This window comes from Garra rufa, chromosome 9, assembly GCF_049309525.1.
Source record: "Garra rufa chromosome 9, GarRuf1.0, whole genome shotgun sequence".
NCBI lineage: Eukaryota > Metazoa > Chordata > Actinopteri > Cypriniformes > Cyprinidae > Garra > Garra rufa.
Window position 1 is genome coordinate 16,931,062 of NC_133369.1, and position 23,776 is coordinate 16,954,837.

At 36.1% G+C, this 23,776-nt stretch overlaps 1 protein-coding gene across 1 annotated transcript; it reads right to left on the bottom strand.

Moving 5' to 3' along the window:
• Positions 1–7,451: 7,451 nt before the first annotated feature.
• On the bottom strand, positions 7,452–22,262 carry zdhhc18a (zDHHC palmitoyltransferase 18a). Its single transcript, XM_073847216.1, has 10 exons — positions 22,195–22,262; positions 21,348–22,093; positions 20,986–21,146; positions 20,750–20,899; positions 18,024–18,161; positions 17,545–17,596; positions 16,970–17,072; positions 16,749–16,858; positions 14,333–14,435; positions 7,452–9,388 (listed from the first exon to the last, which is right to left on the bottom strand). Exons 2-10 carry the CDS (start codon positions 21,587–21,589, stop codon positions 9,044–9,046), a joined length of 1,404 nt encoding a protein of 467 aa, XP_073703317.1. The 5' UTR covers positions 21,590–22,093; positions 22,195–22,262; the 3' UTR covers positions 7,452–9,043.
• Positions 22,263–23,776: the final 1,514 nt, after the last annotated feature.

Below are 23,776 nucleotides of genomic sequence, written 5' to 3' on the forward strand. Positions count from 1 at the left end.
GTGGCTATGAGTGACTGAGGAAATACCATAAACATACACATCCCCTTTTAATTTCCTCCATGTGCTTGAAGTAGGTCCCCTCTAAGTGCTTTTGACACATGAACACACAATGATGTGATATTCACTCTTCCGTGATTTAGTGTATTTTCCTCTAGGCACTCTCACTCACGGTAACTTCAGAAAAAAGCATGCCTGAAAGCAACAAGTTATCAGTATCTTGCCAGAGTGAATGAGGTTTTGGCAGATACAATGAGTATTTTAGTGTTTATAAGGAGATCTGTTCTGATTTCTGTTAATGTGAGAAATACAACTTGTTTTAAAAGAGATAAGATTTCTCTGTTTAAAATGTAGCATGAACACTTTTCAAAACTCTCCTTCTCAACAAAAGATATTCAGGTTTGAAATTATAAGAAATTTTGGTGCCATTTTGCAATGCCTCACACCCTGGCATTTATATAAGCTCATAATTTATGTAAGAAGTCAACTTTGGCCGTCTACGTCACAGTAACTGATTGCTGTTCTGAATTTTTTTTTGTCTCATTTTTACATGCATACATACGGATTAGAATGATTTCTGAAGGATCATATGGCACTGATAACTGGATTAATGGTTAGTGAAAATTCAGATTATGAAGAAAATTCAGTAAATTTGATGGGAATTAATTACATTTTAAAATATATTAAGGTGGAAAACAGTTCATTTAAATGTAAAAATATTTTACAACAGTACAGCTTTAATGTTTTTGGATCAAATAAATTGAAACCTGGTGCGCATAACAAACTTCTTTCAAAAACCTAAAAAAAATAAAAAAATAAAAATCACACTAACCCCAAACTTTTGAATGGTAGTGAGATATATAAAATGTTGTCATTTTTAATCACCTTCATGTTGTTTTAAACATTCTTTGATGGAACACAAAAAAGAGGAACTTTAAAGAACGTTCACATTGCATAAAAAAAAAAAACGTGTCACCGCAGTTTTGACTTGAAATGAGAGTGACTCTCATGCTCTGTGATGTTTTCAGTTTTCAGGATTCGTACAGATACAGTAAAATGAAATTCCGAGACTTACAAGCACTACTTTTTTATTTTACTTATGAAACAATATCTTTCAAATTCTAAAAGATAAATACATAAAAAAAAATTTGTGTAAACTTCCTCTTTGTTTTATTTTTTATTTTTGCTTTGTTTTTATGACAGTACTGGCTTAATAGTTGGGTGTTTTCTAATGTTTAATAAACAAAAAATCTTTTTTCAAAAAATGATTTGTGATTCGTGCTCCTAAGTTTCGATCTAAATAAAAAAAGTGAACAATCATTTCAGATCAGAACTTTGCAAGTAATTAGCGAAATGATTCGCGAACCCGCTCCAAATTCCCAATTTGAATCAAATGATTTGTGAACCCGCTCTGAAGTCCAGATCTGAATCAATTGATTCATAAAACCACTCAGAATTCCTGATCTGAATGAAATGATTTGTGAACCCGCTCCGAAGTTCTGATCTAATGATTCACTAACCCGCTCCGAAGTCAAGATCTGAATCAAATTATTCGTGAACCCGCTCTAAATTCCCAATCTGAATTAAATTATTTGTGAACGCGCTCCAAATTTCCAATCTGAATCAAATGAATCATGAACCCACTCTGAAGTTCGGATCAAATGATTCCATAACCCGCTACAAAGTTCCGATCTTAATCAAATGATTTGCGATCCTGCTCTGAAGTTCCGATCTGAATCAAATGATTTGTGAACCCGCACCAAAGTACCGATGTAATGATCCGCTAACCCGTTTCAAAGTCCAGATCTGAATCAAATTATTCGCAAACCCACTCTAAATTCCCGGTCTGAATCAAATGATTTGTGAACCTGCTCCGAAGTCCAGTTCTAAATCAAATGATTTGCGAACCTGCTCCAAATTCCTGATCTGAATCAAATGATTTGTGAACCCACTTCGAAGTCCAGATCTGAATCAAATAATTTGCAAACCCACTCCAAAGTTCTGATCTAAATCAAAGGATTCGCGAAACCACTCCAAATTCCCAATCTGAATCAAATGATTCGCGAACCTGCTCCGAAGATCCGATCTAATGACTCGCTAACCCGCTTCGAAGTACAGATCTGAGTCAAATGAATCACAAACCCGCTCCAAAATTCTTGATCTGAATCAAATAATATGTGAACCCACTCCAAAGTTCTGAACTAAATCAAATGATTCACGAACCCACTCCAAATTCCCAATCTGAGTCAAATGATTCACGAACCTGATCCGAAGTTCCGATCTAATGACTCGCTAACCCACTTCAAAGTGCAGATCTGAGTCAAATGAATCACACACCCGCTCAAATTCTTGATCTAAATCAAATGATTTGTGAACCCGCTCCGAAGTTCCCATCTGAATAAAAAAATTTTTGAACCTGCTTTGAAGTCCAGATCTAAATCAAATAATTTGCAAACCCACTCCAAAGTTCTGATCTAAATCAAATGATTCGCGAACCCACTCCAACTTCCCAATCTGAATCAAATGGTTCGCGAACCTGCTCCGAAGATCCGATCTAATGACTCGCTAACCCGCTTCGAAGTACAGATCTGAGTCAAATGAATCACAAACCCGCTCCAAAATTCTTGATCTGAATCAAATAATATGTGAACCCACTCCAAAGTTCTGAACTAAATCAAATGATACACGAACCCACTCCAAATTCCCAATCTGAGTCAAATGATTCACGAACCTGATCCGAAGTTCCGATCTAATGACTCGCTAACCCACTTCAAAGTGCAGATCTGAGTCAAATGAATCACACACCCGCTCCAAAATTCTTGATCTGAATCAAATAATATGTGAACCCACTCCAAAGTTCTGAACTAAATCAAATGATTCACGAACCCACTCCAAATTCCCAATCTGAGTCAAATGATTCACGAACCTGATCCGAAGTTCCGATCTAATGACTCGCTAACCCACTTCAAAGTGCAGATCTGAGTCAAATGAATCACACACCCGCTCCAAAATTCTTGATCTGAATCAAATGATTTGTGAACCCGCTCCGAAGTTCCCATCTGAATAAAACATTTTTTGAACCTGCTTTGAAGTCCAGATCTAAATCAAATAATTTGCAAACCCACTCCAAAGTTCTGATCTAAATCAAATGATTCGCGAACCCACTCCAAATTCCAATCTGAATCAAATGGTTCGCGAACCTGCTCCGAAGATCCGATCTAATGACTCGCTAACCCACTTCGAAGTGCAGATCTGAGTCAAATGAATCACACACCCGCTCCAAAATTCTTGATCTGAATCAAATGATTTGTGAACCCGCTCCGAAGTTCCCATCTGAATAAAACATTTTTTGAACCTGCTTTGAAGTCCAGATCTAAATCAAATAATTTGCAAACCCACTCCAAAGTTCTGATCTAAATCAAATGATTCGCGAACCCACTCCAAATTCCAATCTGAATCAAATGGTTCGCGAACCTGCTCCGAAGATCCGATCTAATGACTCGCTAACCCACTTCGAAGTGCAGATCTGAGTCAAATGAATCACAAACCTGCTCCAAAATTCTTGATCTGAATCAAATGATTTGCGAACCCGCTCCAAAGTTCTGATCTGAATCAAATGATTTGCGATCCACGCTCCAAAGTTTCAATTTAAATTAATAATTTGTGAAGTCTGATTCGCTGTACGCAATTTAAAGTCCCAATCTGAATCAAATGAGGCATTGGGGCATTAATTTAAGCCCTTTAAGTAACTCTTCAGAAAAAATGCTATTTTTTAAGGGTTTTCCAGGTCTTAAATGTTAAAAAGTCAAATTCAAGTACTTCACTTAACATTGCACCTAAACCTACATAGTATGAACTCAAGCGAATGTGGCGTAAAACGCAATCATAAGTATGCCGTTTTAACTTGCTTTTCGATATCTCATCTTTCAGATCTTTCAAAGTCATCTTTTTCACGGGATTTCTAAGGATTCCACATTCTACGTCCAATTCCGTGCCCGCTAAGCTACCAAGCAAGCTTGTTACGTCCGTAAAGTGAAACATATGGAGCTGTAATCATAACCGTGTATGAAAAAGATTACAAGTGCTTGCTGTTTTAGCACCTCTAGTGTTACTTTCTGTTGGAAACTGCAGTGATATGCATTTAGCGTTTTGCGAAAAGGTTCCCACAGGTACGTTTTCGTCATGAGATCAGATAGCATAATACAGCCTTTTTATATTGCATAATTTCAGCTTGGAATAGATGTGCTCCCACTACCTTAGTAGTTAAGCAAACATGACCAGCCTGTAAAAAAAATCTAGCACACCAACACAAGCCTTAAAGTGAATCTCAAATCTTCTTGAAGATCTTGAATCTTCAGACACATAAGCCATGCCTAAATCAATGCAGTCCTGCTATCTTGGCTCAAAGACAGAGGAGGGCATGAACTTAGATCTTTGAAGAGCTCCAAACCTCATATAGGACAAGATGTCCATCTGAAGAGCATTATGGGTTTGCCTTATCAATCACTGCCCTTGACATCTGCAATAAAATACTGCTCTCTGCATCTGACCTGTGCCAGCAAACCCTTTGTAGTACTTAAAAGACTATGGAACACCATCACAAGATAAAGCATAAAAGTACTGGTATATGATTGAATGTTGATTAACCATGACTCGCCATTACATTACATTATAAAACGCAGTGTATAAAAACAGAAGAAGTGCTTGACAAACTTTCACGAATTAACAACTTAAGCATAACACGACTGCAGAAGTAATTAAATTTCAAATATAGGAATCCTAACCATTACTACCAAAACTAAGCTAAATTGACATGTTTATTATATAAAACTAACAACAAGGAAAAAAATTAACTAGAAATAAGAAAATAAGCAAACAAAATATCCAAAGATTAATGCAAAAAGGCCTCTCTGTCAGATCACTCTGACATGTGGTACTTTTAATATTGGATACAGATGCTGGGAAACCTTGGCTTCGTCTGTTGCTAGACTAATAAATCTAAGACTGTAAACTTGCTTTTAGATCTAAGGTAAAAAATATGAAATGCATCATGGGGTGAGCCTTTAAAGTCAGAGTAAAAAGAAATAACGTGACACTGATACAAACACGTTTAATTAAAAAAAGAAAAAGAGATATCAGTAGTTAAAGGCATAGTCAACCCAAAAATGAAAATTCTGTTATTAATTACTCACCCTCATGTCGTTCCGTACCTGAGACCTTCGTTCATCTTCAGCACACAAATTAAGATATTTTTGATGAAATCCAAATGCTTTCTGACCCTGCATAGACAGCAATGCAACTGGCACGTTCAAGGCCCAGAAAGGTAGCAAGGACATCATTGAAATAGTCCATGTGGCCTCAGTGGTTCAACCGCAATGTTATGAAGCTATGAGAACACTTTTTGTGCACAAAAATAAATTAATTAATTAAACTTTATTCAACAATTTCTACGATGCATGTTCAAAAAAGTACAGCGCTTTACTCAAATTGTTGAATAAAGTTGTTATTTTGGATTACTTTGCACCCAAAAAGTATTTGCGCAGCTTCATAACATTACGGTTGTACCACTGATGTCACATGGACTAGCTCTCGGATTTTATAAAAAAAATATCGGAATTTGTGTTCCGAACATAAACGAAGGTCATATACTAAACAACAACGATTGATTATATTGCACTGTTCTTTCATTTTCTTTTTCACACATTCTATCTGTAAAGTGAAAATGATACAAGTAGCAGAAATAGTGCGTGCTGAAACTAAGGGTTGGAGGTTTGTTCAAATCCCTAACACTAAGCATAAACAATAGTAACACCCTTAGCAAGCACCACTAATGTGTTGTGAACTTCTTTCTGTTTGTCTAGTACCTACAAAGAAGATAAACACCTGTAATTTCCATAATATAAAAGCGGCTGAGGAGGAATGTTTTTTTTAATCAGAGATGCAAAAGAAGGTACAAATTACTACATGCTGACAGTGTTCATTTTTGCTTAATTGAGATCGGCGTAGGTGGAAAACTAGCAACTTGTAAGATCTTCTTGCCAGTGTGAAGCGGTCCAGACTTTGTGGAGAGAGCAGTAAAGCTGTCGTCTACAACGTGATCCATAACCATTACGTGCTTTTGACTCTTCTGAATCTAGTAGTTGGATAAGAGGATGTGGTTTAAACCAAACAACCTTATTTCATGGCTTTTCAGTGACGGACACTTTTTCCTTCGCTAAAACCACATTTGATGGTGTTTTCAAAATTGTCTGTCAAAACCGACACAGCATTTAGCACGGATGTTTCTTCCATTTAAGGAAAATTACTCAAATAAAACCTAAATGACTTGGATTGTTTACCTCAAGTTGTCTACAATCAGCTTTACACTGAAAAATCCTTGGTGGAGAAACAAGTTTCACTCAGAATTTGTTAAACACAAACAATTGCGAACAAAATGGCTAATTAATTCAAATGTGTTTAACATACTAGACTTCAAAAAAATCAATTTTATAGTCTATGTATTATAAAAACAAGTTCACTGAGTACACAGAAAGAATGTACGCCAACCCTAGCTGCTCTGAATGACATGTAACACAACAAAGCAAACCTCAAATCTACTTCTGAGGTAATTTCACCTATGGAACTGCCAGTTCCTCAAAACTGTGGTATTCTGTCAGCAAATCAATTCCTCTTTTGCCTCAGTCTCTCTCATTTTTGTTTTCTTGTTTGAAGAGTGAGTTTTTGTGCTCTCATTTTGCTTCCACACTTCCACAACCTTTTGGAGAATCCCATTTCCAATCATTTATTGATTTGATTTTGTGTTGTTTTCCCTAGATTTGTTTTGTTTTAAATAAATACTTTATCTTTGTGAATACCAACTGTGGTATGAGTCCTCTTTATGTTCGATTTTGAGCCGGGTCATAACACCCAGATACAGGTTTGCATTTGGAGTCCCCGGGAGGTTGGTTGAACGATGGGTTGCTATATTTTTAATGACAGAATCTAACAGGGAAGGGATGCATGGGGGGTAATTGAGGTTAGTCCTTGGCTAAATGAAAACACACCTTGGAGCTTTCTGTTTAAAAGAATCTACCAACAGAAAGGTAACAAGCTCCTTGTAAACACAGCTTACACTAAGAAAATATAGCAACCCTACAATTAAGCATTTCAGCATTTCCAATCTCCAATCCTGTTACATCAAACCAGATAAATGTCAGCTTGATAACACTGTGGCAAAGCCAAATATCACATTTAAAATAGCTCAGGTACTGCGAATGCAAATGCTTGAATCAATCAAGCAAGCAAGCAATCAACGATGCCTCCAGGAAATGCACTGTCCTCAAACAAGAAGTGGAAAACTGTGCCATCTACTGTTTAAATGAACGCGCCCTGTTCTGGCATGCAGCAGATCACAGAAGTCATCAAAAGATGTGTCCCTCAATATGACGAAAACATTGAGGCAACTAAACCACAAGTGGAAAGAACATTTGTTTATTACTTTATGTCTTTAAGTCTTCAGGTGAAAAAGGATAATAACACAAAACACAAGTCATACATTCATTTACTTTCCCTCCAACACTGCTGGCAGTGATCAACTTCTAGAAGTCTAAGTTTTTAGATATGCAAAACATTTTGTCAACTTAATTACTGTGCCAGACTCCTATTTATTAAAAAACTTGATCATCTTGATGATGTAAATAACTCAATTCATCAGTAATCCATCAATCTCAAGGCAAAAGGTTTCAGTTACAACAGTTCTCTCTAGCTTAGTAAAAACACTTTAATAAAAGTCAGAAAACAATCTTTGACCCTCCAATGAAAACGACAGGGTTTTTCCTAAATTAAAAATGTTTTTCAGTGGTAGCTTATATACACATTGCAAATTTGATTAAAACACACTTATACTTTATATACTGTAGGCTTAAAATGAAAATGAAAAACAGCTTTTGAAAAGTCACAGTTAACGAATGTTTGTTCATAATACATTGTTTGTTGATAAGACTTGAAATGTTAAAGTATTATTAAAATGTAATATTTATTGCATTGCTAAATGCTGTGAAAACATTTTTCATTGTTGATGATCCCTAATGCATTAACTAATGAATGCATTAGTTAAAATGAGAAGCCAAACTAAAGTTTGAACATCCACATTTGTATTCCCAAGTCGTTTAATACGTTTGACTTCCTCAGCAGTACTTTAAAGTAGAAAACCCCTTAATAGAATTGAAATGGGTCAAACAGGTTTTGTGGCCTGTGGTTCACGCTGTGGTCTAGCACTTTCCATCTAAAAATGCAGAACTAAAGATGAAGACAACGACCTTAGGGGAAAAACATTTTTTAGGATTACTTTTGCTTTAGGATGCCCACTTGGGCTGCCACCGAAAAAATTTTAATGAAGGAAAAACCTTGTATTAAAAGGACACAAAACAAACATAAATATGAAAGCTGTTAATTCACCAGCAGCCGCAACATTATAGAGGAGACAACAACCCCTGGACCAAAAGTAACAATGTATTATCATAGATAACTCATTATCCCTTGAAGCTCTCTGATAACTACTTATAACTGCCGTGTACATACTTGGCTGTTGGTTCGAATACTTTTTACCAAATGACTTTATTGTAGATCTATAACACCACACAAAATGAACAAAGCAACTCTGAAGTAAGGCCTTTTTTTTTTTAGACCCATTTGACCTTTCAAAGCATGTAATTATTGCATTAGCAGATGGCAAAAGGCTGAAAAAAATGGCTTGAGGTTCCGTAAAACACTGATCATCTGCTGATACGTTTGTGCAAAAGGACTGAAAACCAAAAGCATCTTATGAAGATGTTTTAGTTTTTCTCCACCGAGTGTATGTTGATGTTAACGGAACAAAACAAGTTCAAAACAAAATCTTGAAATCCCTCTGTTATTTAAAAAGTCATTGCAGGCTTATTCCCATTTGTTGAAAGATGGCATGTTTCCTGAGAAGATCCTGAGTGTAGTACGTCACAGTTTCTTAAAAAGTGTGATGCTGTTTTCAAAGTGTTGGTGCTCAAGGCTGCTGGTGGCAGAGATACTGCGCTCAGTTTAGTGGGATAAAGCCCATGTCGGGAGCGTCACTAAGAATGAACGGACTGTGGCTGAGGGAGTAGGGAGGGCTGGGTACACGTAACATGGGTTCATGGGTGTGAAGAGCGGCCCGTTTGTTCTCTCTCTGGGGGCAGGGAACATCTATAGGGCGCCGGGCCTGGCGGCCTAAACAGACGGTAGAAGGAGGTCTGTTAGGGGGAGAGACAGTGATAGAGACGGTACTTAGTAGATTCTCTTGGGTGACCGGGGCGGTTTTGGGTGTGCCCGGAGCGCAGGTGCTCTGGATCACTGTAGAGTGTGCCATTGATTCTAAAAGCTCCTTTGTGCCCTGCGTGCACTGTGAAAAGAACGGCAACAAAAAAAACAAGGTTAAGAGTAAGGCTGCATATAGGGCTGCACAAAATTGAAAAAATAAGCTATTTTGCTATATGGGCCATTCAGAATTGGTCCAAACTGCTGTCCCACAACCAAAACACACATTTAAAAAGCATTTAGGTATTCAAATCTTAGATGTTTACTAAGATCCTTCAATTATCTATTGAAACCTGTAATATTTAAAATATTAGTACGCTTAAAGGATTAGTTCACTTTTAGAACAAAAATTTACAGATAATGTACTCACCCCCTTGTCATCCAAGATGTTCATGTCTTTCATTCTTTAGTCGGAAAGAAATTGTTTTTTGAGGAAAACATTTCAGGATTTCTCTCCATATAATGGACTTCTATGGTGCCCCCGAGTTTGAACTTCCAAAATGCAGTTTAAATGCAGCTTCAAAGGGCACTAAACGATCCCAGCCGAGTAAGAAGGGTCTTATCTACCGAAACAATCGCCTATTTTTTAAAAACATCTACAATTTATATACTTTTTAATCTCTACACAGAGTATACACAGAGCTAGATACGACGAGAATTAGAAGTTAAAAAAGTATATAAATTGTAATTTCTTTTTAGAAAATAACCCATCATTTTGCTAGATAAGACCCTTCTTACTCGGCTGTGATCGTTTAGAGCCATCTGAAGCTGCATTTTAAAAGTTCAAACTCGGGGGCACCATATAAGTCCATTACATGAAGAGAAATTCTGGAATGTTTTCCTTAAAAAACACAATTTCCTTATGACTGAAGAAAGAAAGACATGAACATCTTGGATGACAAGGGGGTGAGTACATTATCTGTAAATTTTTGTTCTGAAAGTGAACTAATCCTTTAATTTATATAAAATTATCATTTTTTGGGTAGTTTCAATTGGAAGGTGGCTGTTCCGAACCTTAACCTCTAAATTTTAACTTATGAAAATGATATTCAAATATTTTGTTTTCCGTTGTTTTTAAAAGTGTTTTTAAAAGTATCTTTTTGATTCTTTTAAAAAGTTACAAAAAATATTTTATATTATCTTTATGCACTTTATGCAAAAAAAAAAAAATAAGTCCTGCATTTTATGTCACTACCGAAACAGTGTATGTTTTAAGTGCATTGGGTAAGACTGATTTTAACTACAGATCATTTTCAGGTAAATGTGTTCAAAATTCAGTTTGTAACTTTAAGGAACGTCTCTACTGAACACCTTTTTTCTGCATTTAAGCACACTTTTTTGGGAGTTATTCCATAAGATTTAGTTTTTACATGTGTACCACTGTTCAGAAATGTGCTAGATAACCATGTGCTAATTATCATCTCTGATCTGGGTTCAAAAGTAACTAAAATTGGCACTACCAAAACATTTTCTGGAGTTTCAGTAATGAATTCATTGATTTTTTTGGGAGTCATTCCATAAATTTGTTACTACCAAAAAACAGTCACAACCAAAATATGTCATCATTGTTTCGGTAGTGACAACAGGGAACAAATAGTCCTCATATTTGGGGGAAATAAACAACATTTTTGTATTTTACTGTTTTAATAGTGTTTTTGTATGCAAAATAAAATTCTGTAATGTGATGTGGTCGCTACCAAAGCATCACTGTTACTACCGAAAATGTGCAGTCGCTACCGAAACAAGGGATGTTTTGTCAAAAATAAGGTATACTGAATTATCAGCTAAGATGTTATGATAGTTTCTGGTTCAAACTAATGAATCCTTAACTTTGAAATCAGTATAAATCACCTTTTTGCCTTTTACAAAGAAAAATTGGATTTGGGAAAAATACAACAAATCTCACAAATTAAACTTGAAATATTGTTAAAAATTTAATTGTTATTGATTTACCTCTGAAAGAGTTTTAATAAAATAGCAAAAAAATATATAGATATTCACAAAGTAGATACAAGCTAAATCTTGATAGGTCAATATAACCCTTTGAATTATGTATTACTGTGTTTCAGTAGAGACAAATTTGAGGAGAGGACAAATATTCCAAAACTTTCTGGAAATACAATATGAGAATTAACCGCACAATTGGTAGAAAGGTGTACCTTGGATGTTATACAATTTGCATACATAAAACTTTTTGGGAAAAAGACTAAACGTTTCCAACTCTGACTTGGAACCAATTCTGTTTGGCCCACCTAGATTTTACTTCAATATATTGTGCAGCCCTATTTAAGAGACAAAAAAAACAAAGATCACAGGCATTAAATATTTTTGGGGTAAGAAAGTGTCAACTGATGTTAGACAGCAGAGCAAGTATGAGTAAGAGAAACTGGTCAAATTAGAATAAATATGAAAGCAGGTTAGTATTGCCAAGGAACAACAGTAATAAGATGAAAATGTAGCGTCAAATGGAAACAAAGCATTTCGCTTCAAGGTTTCCGATGAGCTCAAGCAGTGCAGCTGATGTTATAAAGGGGATCTCCAGAGGTCACGGGGATTTAAACACCTCCTTAACATCAGGATGAACATCCATCATTAAAGAAGGTGGAAAAGAACACGTGTGCATGATAACTAGCGCCGAGCAATACCATGACCTCAGTCAACAGAATCCCCAGAGTGGATGGGAATGAGATAAGCACAGATGAATCGTGAAGATGATGATACATTAATTAGGAAACAATGACATCATGGAGGAAAAACAAAACAACTGCAGACCTCTGGCCAACATTAATATGAACATGGCCATTATAAAATGAGTAAAAACAGATGTCAGCTAAAACACTCATCTAGGAGCAAAGGAGGAACAGTGAATAGTCAACAAGCCCAATGATTTCCTCTCACATGATGGACATGTCTTATGATAGTGGTTTTAAAGCAAAGTAATGGAAGCCAAGCAGACAGTTCAAATAAAAGGCAAAGTAAAGGCCAAAGAGTCATGAGAAGGCAGCCATGGAATGGCATTCAAGCAGCCCCATAACACACACCCTTACCAGTGAACATCACAGAGCTGCAGGAGCCTTCAGGCAGTGCAGGAGTTAGCAAACTCCTGACAGTTCTCCTCCTGTGTGAAGTTCAGAACTTCAAACATCAGAGCTTAATGCAAGTCAATAAATCATGGCATTTGTGGACTACAATTAAAAATGTTTATTTTTACAAATCTATCCTTCTCGGCATGATTTCACATCAAAAAATGTCTCAAAATAGTTGTTTGAATTTTGACTGAAACGTGACTCCATAGTCATCTGTAAGACTGGTGTGCTGTTTGGTTCGTCATCCATCTAAATGTTTCCATATGCATATCGTCACACATTAAACAGGACAGGTGCAAGCCTCATTAACTGTAAATATGAGCTCTTTCCCAGCAAGCCGGGGTTTACTATAAACAAGATTAAACCAGTATAACCGCTATTATTTTCACATACTTTTCTGTAACAAAGTTTATGGTCTCAGATCTGTTAAAGCCATGGTTTCTGTTCTTATTTACACTACCGTTCAAAAGTCTGGGTTTATTTGATTATGCATTTATTTGATTAAAAACACAGTAGAAAAAACACTGCAGTTTAAAATTACTGTTGTCTCTTATTCCTGTGATGGTAAAGCTGTCATTACTCCAGCCTTCAGTGTCACATGATCCTTAGGAAATCATTCTAATATGCTGTGTGACCCTGGACCACAAAACCAGTCATAAGTAGCAAGGGTATATTTGTTGCAATAGCCAACAATACAGTGTATGGGTCAAAATGATTAAAAAAATTTTTTTGCCTAAAATCATTAGGATATTAAAGATCATGTTCCATCAAGATATTTTGTACATTTCCTACCGTAAATATATAAAAACTTAATTTTTGATTAGTAATATGCATTGCTATGAACTTTATTTGGACAACTTCATAGGCGATTTTGTCAATACAATATTTAAATTTGTTGGCACCCTTAGGTTCCAGATTTACAAATAGTTGCACCTCAGCCAAAATATTGTCCCATCCTAACAAACCATGCTGTTTTTTTGGTCCAGGGTCACATTTATAAACATATTTATGATCAATTTTGAAAACAGTTGTGTTGCTTCATATTTTTGTGGAAATTGTGATACATTATTTTCAGAAGGTTCTGATGAATAGAAAGTTAAACTTTTGAAAATATAATAAAATAATTTCTTCAACAAACCTACTGACCTTAAACTTTTAAACGGTAGTGTATGACTTGAAATGCCATGGAATGTTTTTTGACTGACTAATGTATCAGGATTTTATACTATAGTGACAATACTTAGTATTAAGTAATCTTAAAAAAATAACTCAAAAATGAATATTCTATCATTAATTACTCACCCACGTTGTTCCAAACCCGTAAGACCTTAGTTCATCTTCGGAACACAAATTAAGATATTTTTGATGAAATCTGAGAGCTTTCTGACCCTGCATAGACAGCAATGCAACTACCATGTTCAAGGGCCAGAAAGGTAGTAAGGACATTGTTAAAATAGTCCATGTGACATCAGTGGTTCCACCTTAATTTTACGAAGCTACGAGAATTTTTTTGTGCACAATAAAAAAAAATAAAATGACGATTTAATCCAACAATTGTATCTCTTCCGTGTCACACAAGTTCACGAGAGTTCTATGACACATGTGTATGCATTCCTCTGCTTGCAAACAAGGTGCAGCACATACAGACTCTATGTCAGAACGCCGACTCCTACATCAAGCAGCTCCACATGCATACATAGTACTGTCATGAACGTGTTGTAGACTGACAGGGAAGAAAAGAATTTCCACTGCTGTCTATGCAGGGTCAGAAAGATCTCGGATTTAAAAAATATCTTAATTTGTGTTCAGAAGATGAACGAAGGTCTTACGGGTTTGAAATGACATTAGGGTGAGTAATTAATGACAGAATTTTCATTTTTGGGTGAACTATGGTTTTTGAACTAATGCTCCGACTTTGAAGATATCACATGAGGCACTCTTACCATATTTGTGTCATTCTTTGCAATGAAAGGAGGGAGCTCAGTGTCAGAGGTCACTGTTTGAGGTGCGTCATCTGGGGGTAAAAAGCCTCTTCTGTCAATCAGACTGAAAAAAGATGAAAGAATGAATGTGTGACTTATTGTGACTTGAACTTCAAAACACAGCACAGACTTAACTAGGAAAGATTGGCCTTTATGTAAAAGAACTTGCAATTAACATGTCAGTTTTGACAAAATGCGTTCTTGTTTGTAACAGTATGTACTGAGGACAGGATATACATCAGCCTTAAGCTAAATTACAGGTCCTTCTAAAAAAAATAGCATATTGTGATAAAGTTCATTATTTTCTGTAATGTACTGATAAACATTAGACTTCATATATTTTAGATTCATTACACACAACTGAAGTAGTTCAAGCCTTTTATTGTTTTAATATTGATGATTTTGGCATACAGCTCATGAAAACCCAAAATTCCTATCTCAAAAAATTAGCATATCATGAAAAGGTTCTGTAAACGTGCTATTAACCTAATCATCTGAATCAACTAATTAACTCTAAACACCTGCAAAAGATTCCTGAGGCTTTTAAAAACTCTCAGCCTGGTTCATTACTCAAAACCACAATCATGGGTAAGACTGCCGACCTGACTGCTGTCCAGAAGGCCATCATTGACACCCTCAAGCAAGAGGGTAAGACACAGAAAGAAATTTCTGAACGAATAGGCTGTTCCCAGAGTGCTGTATCAAGGCACCTCAGTGGGAAGTCTGTGGGAAGGAAAAAGTGTGGCAGAACGCTGCACAACGAGAAGAGGTGACCGGACCCTGAGGAAGATTGTGGAGAAGGACCGATTCCAGACCTTGGGGGACCTGCGGAAGCAGTGGACTGAGTCTGGAGTAGAAACATCCAGAGCCACCATGTACAGGCGCCGGGTCAAGCTACTTTTGAACCAGAAACAACGGCAGAAGCGCCTGACCTGGGCTACAGAGAAGCAGCACTGGACTGTTGCTCAGTGGTCCAAAGTACTTTTTTCGGATGAAAGCAAATTTTGCATGTCATTCGGAAATCAAGGTGCCAGAGTCTGGAGGAAGACTGGGGAGAGGGAAATGCCAAAATGCCTGAAGTCCAGTGTCAAGTACCCACAGTCAGTGATGGTCTGGGGTGCCATGTCAGCTGCTGGTGTTGGTCCACTGTGTTTTATCAAGGGCAGGGTCAATGCAGCTAGCTATCAGGAGATTTTGGAGCACTTCATGCTTCCATCTGCTGAAAAGCTTTATGGTGATGAAGATTTCATTTTTCAGCATGACCTGGCACCTGCTCACAGTGCCAAAACCACTGGTAAATGGTTTACTGACCATGGTATTACTGTGCTCAATTGGCCTGCCAACTCTCCTGACCTGAACCCCATAGAGAATCTGTAGGATATTGTGAAGAGAAAGTTGAGAGACGCAAGACCCAACACTCTGGATGAGCTTAAGGCCGCTATTGAAGCATCCTGGGCCTCCATAACACCTCTGCAGTGCCACAGGCTGATTGCCTCCATGCCACGCCGCATTGAAGCAGTCATTTCTGCAAAAGGATTCCCGACTAAGTATTGAGTGCATAACTGAACATAATTATTTAAAGGTTGACTTTTTTTGTATTAAAAACACTTTTCTTTTATTGGTCGGATGAAATATGCTAATTTTTTTAGATAGGAATTTTGGGTTTTCGTGAGCTGTATGCCAAAATCATCAATATTAAAACAATAAAAGGCATGACTACTTCAGTTGTGTGTAATGAATCTAAAATATATGAAAGTCTAATGTTTATCAGTACATTACTGAAAATAATGAACTTTATCACAATATGCTAATTTTTGAGAAGGACCTGTACATCCTTTGTTCACTCACAAACAAATACTGATACTTGCATCTTTAGCTAAATGTGACCCTGGATCACAAAACTAGTCATAAGTGTCCTTTTTTTTTAATTGATTTATACATGAATCGTAAATAAATAAGCTTTTTCATTGATGTATGGTTTGTTAGGATAGAACAATATTTGGCCAAACTACATCTGTTTGAATATCTGAAATCTGAGGGTGCAAAAACATCAAAATATTGAGAAAAACACCTTTAAAGTTGTCCAAATGAAGTTCTTAGCAATGCATATTACTAATCAAAACTTAAGTTTTGATATATTTACAGTAGGACATTTACAAATATCTTCATGGAACATGACCTTTACTTGATATCATAATGATTCTGGAAAAAAATTAAAAATCAATAATTTTGACACATACAATGTATTTTTGGCTATTGCTACAAATATAATCGTGCTACTTAAGACTGGTTTTGTGGTCCAGGGTCACAAATCTTAGGACATGAATGAATACCATCTGTTTCTGCGATGATGTTGTCATGCGCATACAATACAGACCTGGGTGGCATTGGCCCACAAAGCACCACACAGCAGTTTGTAAAGATGTTGTTATAGGTGTACGGGTTCCCTGATTCTTCTCCTCTTTTACTGGACCAAGAGCCTTTAATCTGCAATCATTAAACACAAAGAAGTTGTTCTTCAATCTGACTGTAAATTAAATGACAAGTGTTGATTACATTCTAATGTAATCAATGATGTAGCTTTTGTGTGATATTTACATCTTCGTTGGTTGTGAGGTTGGAGGCCACAAGATAAGTATGGAATCCTGACAGACCAAGAATGGACCAGATGGAGAAGAAGCAAATGACGACCTCGACAACAGTGCAGGATGAGTTAAGGATGCAAATCTGCTGTAAATAAGTGTTAATATTTAAATTATACATAATAGCAGTACTGCGATTGAAGGACAATTGTGCAACATTAATCCTATGTACTTGAACATTCTGCCCAAATACATTAACCTTAAGGTCAGCCAGCTAGGTTGATTAACTGAGAGGCCGTGGTGGAAAACTGTGACCTCAAGCCACAAACTTAAAAAGCGGGCTGGACACCAACGGAATCTGTATCTAGGGGCAACTGCTGCCATCCTGACAGGAAAGCAGGGCGTGGTGGAATCCTCTGAGCCGATTAGGGATGAATGGGATTAGGGAAAAGGCGGAACCAACAGCAGTGGGCCTGTAAACAAATAGTGAACTCAGTCAGTCTTGCTATTGTGTGTTCCAGGGGAAAGGGGCGGTGCAGACAACAAGCATGCTGGCGATGGAGACGGGTGTGAACACAGTAGAAAGGATATCTGGCTGGGCTCTGCTGTATTGCCTGGATGATACCATTCCCACTTTGTGATCCTGTTGATGAGAGTGACTGATCAGAGAACAAACCTTAAAATTAGGGCTGTGCAATTAACTGAAATTCAGTTTCGAATTCCTACTGCCGTCTCTGTGTTTAATGTTAATCAAACAACAAAAAACAAAGACAAAATCACTCACTTTTGTAGTGGAGGGACTTTTGTTGTTTTTATAAGAAACAAAGCATGTTTAATTCTTGCAGTGAAGACTATGCTGTTTTATTTTACACTCAATTAATTCAAAAAATTATCGTATTGCTATCTTTAAATTAATCAATCATATAAAGTTCCGGACCCACTCATAATCGTGTTAAATAATCGTGATTACAATACTGACCAAAATAATCATGATTATGATTTTTGCACAATCAATATGATTTTGTGTGAGGTAAAAAGAGAAGTTGGTGCAGAAGTGTTGTGAAACTTACTTAATGTGAGGTGAGTGATCACACAGCCAAAGATAAAGGAGGTCAGAAAGGATAGTGACACTATGAATGCGTAAAAAAAGCGATAGTTTCGCTTCCCAACACAGTTTCCCACCCAAGGACAATGGTGGTCGAACCGCTCTACAAAGGGAACAGAGACAAGACATTCTCAGACACGACAACACTTACAAATAACCTCTGTGCATTCACATGCAATGGTTTTGAGGAAGTGATCTGTGTTAGAGGTTAAACTATTGCACATACATCAAAGCAACATACTCTGTAGCTTTAAAGACACAGATTTGTCCTGACTTTCTCAACCTCATGTGGTTTCAAAGCAACATGACTTGGGTACTTGAGCATTCACAGTTCAAAAAAGCAAATGCATAAATGTTTCAGAAAAATGGATCATATGACTTGTGTGCTACATTCCAAGTCATCTAAAGCCAATCAATGCCTGTGAACAATAAACATTTTCTAGATTTAAAGCTTTATATAATGTAAATCATGTCTCCTACTGAAATCTTAAATATCTGAAATACTGACACAAAGCCACATTGTGCAGCTTTTGGTTGTAAATTTCAGTCTAAGGTGAACAAGTGAAGCAATGTAAATCTTAACTGCTTTCCTAGTGATAAGAAAAGGAGAAAAGAATTTGAAGAAACTTCCTAAAGAGCCACGTTTTTTTGTTCTTTCCACTGTAGCTCTAATGCCTTAAGTTTTTATGCAACCACAGCTACTGAAAGAAATCAAGAACAGCAGAGACAAAAAACACTAGATGCCATCCTGGCAGGATGTAAACATGTAACACTTGTCACTGAAGGAATTTCTCAGCATGGATTTCACTCAATATATGGGGACGTTTAGACTCCTTGTGGGGATCATGGATGGTATGGCATTTTGTTTAAGCCTACATTTATATCCATTCCCACTGGAAAGCTCTTTCAGTAGCTATGGTCATTGTATCAGAATTTTATTTTACGAGTTGTGTTGCAGTAAAAACAGCAACAGGTAGCACCAGTAGCTCACAAAGTGTTACCATTTTACATCATTGAAATAATGGCGCTTCCTATAGTCCAAACTATGTATAAAACGATGTGGATTTTTTTTTTAATATAATGTAATCTTTCATGGGATTTCTACTACAAATTTCAGTAAGAGACATCATTTATGTTATATATAGAGCCATACAAGTATTAATACCCAGGATTCCGTTTAATTTACAGTGTTTAACTGAAAATCTTGACATCTGCCCTACTGTTGCATTCCATGCCATAATGTAACAGAGGTTATATTGGAGGATTTGTAAAAGAATCGCTCTTTCCAAATTCTGAACGATTAGTTCAGGAATCAGACTGATCCAATTTGCAAGTTCAACTCACTGATTCCCGTTCTAGAAGTAAACAGCTCACTAAAGGAAAAGATAACCAGTGAATAATGACTGAAATTTCAATCTATACACAAGATATATGGCTTCAGAAGATTGAAATATAGTACTACATTTGTATAGACAATAGGGATAGTTTACCCCAAAATACATCTTCTGCTATCATTTACTTGCCCTCATGTCTTTCTTCTGCTAAACACAAGCACGAATGTTGGTAACCAACTCATTATGGTATCTACTGACTTCATTTGTTTGGACACAAACATAAAAGAAAATCTGAAGATATCTTCATGCTCCACAGAAGAAAAAATAAAAGTCACAGAGGTTTCGAATGGCACAAGAGTGAATAAATAGTTAAAAATTAATAATAATAATAATAATTAAAAATAAAATAAAATAATAAAAATAATAATAATAATAATTTCTGAGTCAACTATGCTATTAAAGCCTCATTCCCCAATTATATTGCATAAAAAGCAACATATTCAATTTCACCATTTAATTTGAGATTCAGAAATGACATGAAGGTGAGTGAAAAACAATATTTACATTTTTGGAATAACTATTTCCACTTGTATGGCTTAATATAAGGTAAATGATGCATCTTACTAAAACATGTGGTAGAAAACCTTTGAAAAGTTTACGTTATTTTATAAATCCAAATTGTTTTATAAATGTTTTGGTCTATGGGAGGCACCAACTCGGAATATGCAAATTGGAAATTAAAACACTGATATGATGCCACATTGTGCAGAGGAGAAAAGAATGGGAAGATGCCTGTGTACGAATAAAACTTCCTAAAGACCCACATCTTTGTTCTCTTCACTTTAGCCCTGATGGCTTTGAGGCTTTTAGTACACCACAGCTACTGAAAGAGCTTACAAATGGCAGAGACAAGAAATGATAGATGCTATCCTGGCAGGATGTAAACATGCCACTAAAGGAGTTTTTCAGCAAGGATTTCACGCGATGTTCAGACTCTTTGTGGGGAAAATTAATGGACCGGTATTTGATTTAAGCCTTTGCTTATGTCCATCGCCACCTATAAGCTCTTTCAGTAGCTGTGGTCATATATCAGTATTTTTTATTCTGAGTTGTGTTGCAGTAAAAATAGCAACAGATAGTGCCAGTAGCTCACAGAGCACAACCGTTTTACATGATTAAAATAAAGGTGTCCCCATAGTCCAAAATATGTATATAGCGGTGAGCTTTTTTTAAATAGCGTAAATATTTAATGGGTTTTTTGATACACATCATTTACGCTATATTAAGCCATACACGTCTTAATAAGCAAGCATTCCCTTTAAATGCAGAAACTTTGAATGCTGAAATATAGACATACCGACACAGTTGTCACACAGGCTGCAATGGGATGTCCGGGGCGGACGGAACATCTTGCAGGTGAAACAGTATTTAAGCTTGACCACCTGGTCATTTATAAGGATCTCTTTAGTGCGGGGAGGTGGACGGTACATTGAGGATCCAGAATTATCTATAAAGAAACCCACAACTTTAATATGCAACAAAAACATTAGGATGCAAAATAATTAAAAATAAACACCACAATTGGAGTCTTACCAATCTGTCTCTCAATGTCCGCAGCCTCATCCGGCAAAGCCCTGGGTAATATCCCCGGGTCTGTAAAACTGGTTTGAAGGAGGGAGACGACGACAAATACAAATAACACCCCACCGATTACTGGAATGAACACAGTAAGGTGATGCACCAGAAAGGGGCAACTGTTAAGAATCAAACACAAGGGCAAGAGCAAAGTTAGCACCTGAGACTGTGTTTTTTCAGACTGGTATGATGTCAAGAACAGCTACATCAGCTGGTGGAGATGTCTCCATTGTCAAAAGTAGTAGTAGTTGTTGTAGTAGTATTGTCTAGCAGTGTGGACACTGGTGTCTCTGTGTGTTGTGTAAATGTATACTACTTACTCAAATGTAAAAAATAAGCCACTGGTGATGAAAATAAGGCCGATGGTCAACGGAAGCACACCGCATTGCTTGGCCAACATAATACGCCCACCAAAGTAGAAGCGATTATTTCCAGGAAAAACTTCCCATTTCCTCCTTGGGCGCTGGGAGTTTTTCCTTCCACAGGGTAAAGTGGTGGAGGTCCGGGTGTTTGATGTTCCAAGCGCTCGTGGGTCTATTTGTTGATACTCACAATTTTTCATTTTCAAAAAACGTGTAGTATAGAGGTAACGTTAGGAGAGTTTAATTTTAATCTCAACAACAAGAACTAACAAAGAGGAAGCTAGAACGTCACTTAGATAGCTGTGAAGCCCCGTCACATATTATTTAAAATACTATCACAGATGTACTGACAATTCACTTGGGTACCAAAATGATTTCAGCTATCGAACTAAGCTAACTCGAAAGTCCACAAAACATACTATGTTGTTCAACGCATCCGCCTGCAACTAAGCACCCCCTAAAGGGAATATAATGCCTAATAATTGCTATATTATCATGCCATGTTGTTGCTTTCGATAAATTAGGGGTGTGTTGGCTAAGCTAATTACGTTAGCTTGTTGACTAGCTGTCAACAAGCTAACATATCTCAGCGGACGACATTGCTCCTCACTCGCTGCTCAACCGTCATTTGAACGACACTCGGTTCCTCGCGTTACACAGCCGTCTGATCGTTGTCGATATTAAGTTCTCCAACCGTAATGAATCTGTTGGGTGTTGAAACTTAGATCAGGTTATGTTGTTTATACTTTTCTATACGTTAATATACCGCAACGTTCAGACATAGATGAGATATAACAATATTTACCTTAGTACGACCACTTCCCTAGCCGAGGATTACCTGAAGAAGTGAACCAATGACTCGCTAGTGGTGCGTCATTTCAGGCTGACCAATCACAGATCACTTCCGAGATTCTGATCGGAAATTAAAGTTTTGTTGTACACCAACATTACGAATGTAACTGATTTATGCAATACATCCACAGCCATAAATGTAGCCTATAGAAGTATGTTCCGTATATAATATGTAACTATTATGATAAAAACTAATACGTTTTTGAACAGTAAGATTTTTAATGTTTTTAAAAAAGTCTCTTCTGCTCACAGAGCCTGCGTTTATTTGATCCAAAGTACAGCAAGAACAGTAACATTTGAAATAGTTTTACTATTTTAAATAACTGTTTTCTATTTGAATATTTTTTTAAATGTAATTTATTCCTGTAATTTTTGAAAGCTAATTTTTTAGCATCATTACTCCAGTCACATGATCTTTCAGAAATCTTTCTAATATTCTAATTTGCTGCTCAAAAAACATTATTATTATTATTATGAAAACAGCTGAGTGGAATTTTTTTCAGGTTTCTTTGTTGAATAGAAAGTTCAGAAGACCAGCATTTATCCGAAATAGAAATCTTTTGTAACGTTATAAATGTCTTTATCGTCACTTTAATCAATTTAAAACATCCTTGCTAAATGCAAGTATTAGATTCTATAATTTCGTCCCATTCTATAATTTCTTCTATAGAGTCAAAGTTACACTGGAATAAATTACATTTTAAAATATATTCAAATAGAGAGCAATATTTGATCAAAAGCTTAAACTTGCAAAAATGTGAAATATTATCTTGACTAACTGAAATAAGTTTAAGCACTAAAATTATAAATCTAATAAAAATACATTTAAATAGACATTTTTGACCAAAGCACATACAATTACTAAAACTTAAAATAAAAAATAGCTATTATATTATAGAAATAATACTTAAATAGCACTAATATATCACCCTATCATTATTATATTAACGCTTATGACACTTTGAACCCACTAGATGGCAATATAACACAATATCACAGTTTTGCATGAGAGTAAGCTCCTTTTATTTTACAAACTGTAGTGGCCTTAGTTAGCCAAATCCTGAATGCCTGACATTTTTACAGGTAATTTCAAAAAGAAGTTTAATAAATAAACAAAGCATACACTAAAAGCTGGAAGTCAGTTTTTTTAATTGTTTTTCAGAAGTCATTTGTTCACCAAGTCTGAATCTATTCAATAAAAGTAAAAATATTATGAAATATTCTTACTTTTTAAAAATTTAAATCATCTTTTTAAAATGTACTTAAAATGTATTTTAAATGTCATTTATTCCAGTCTCTAGTGTCACATGATCCTTCAAGAAATCATTCCAAAATACTGACTTGGTGCTCATGAAACATTCTTATTAACAATGTTAAAAACAGTTGTGCTGCTTTATATGTTTGTGGAAATGATACTACATTTTTTTAGGATTTTTTTTTTATTAAGAAATCAGATGATCACAAGAACAGCATTATTTGAATTTTTTTTTTGTAACATTAAAATACCTTTAATTTTACTTTTGGTCAATTAAATG

Coding starts and splice junctions, on each gene's coding strand:
- zdhhc18a (XM_073847216.1), bottom strand. CDS start 21,589: ATGAAAAATTGTGAGTATCAACAAATAGACCCACGAGCGCTTGGAACA. Junction 17,073..17,544: donor ATACAGCAGAGCCCAGCCAG/ATATCCTTTCTA, acceptor CTCATCCTGCAC/TGTTGTCGAGGTCGTCATTT. Junction 14,436..16,748: donor TGTGGGCCAATGCCACCCAG/GTCTGTATTGTA, acceptor ATCTTTTTTCAG/TCTGATTGACAGAAGAGGCT.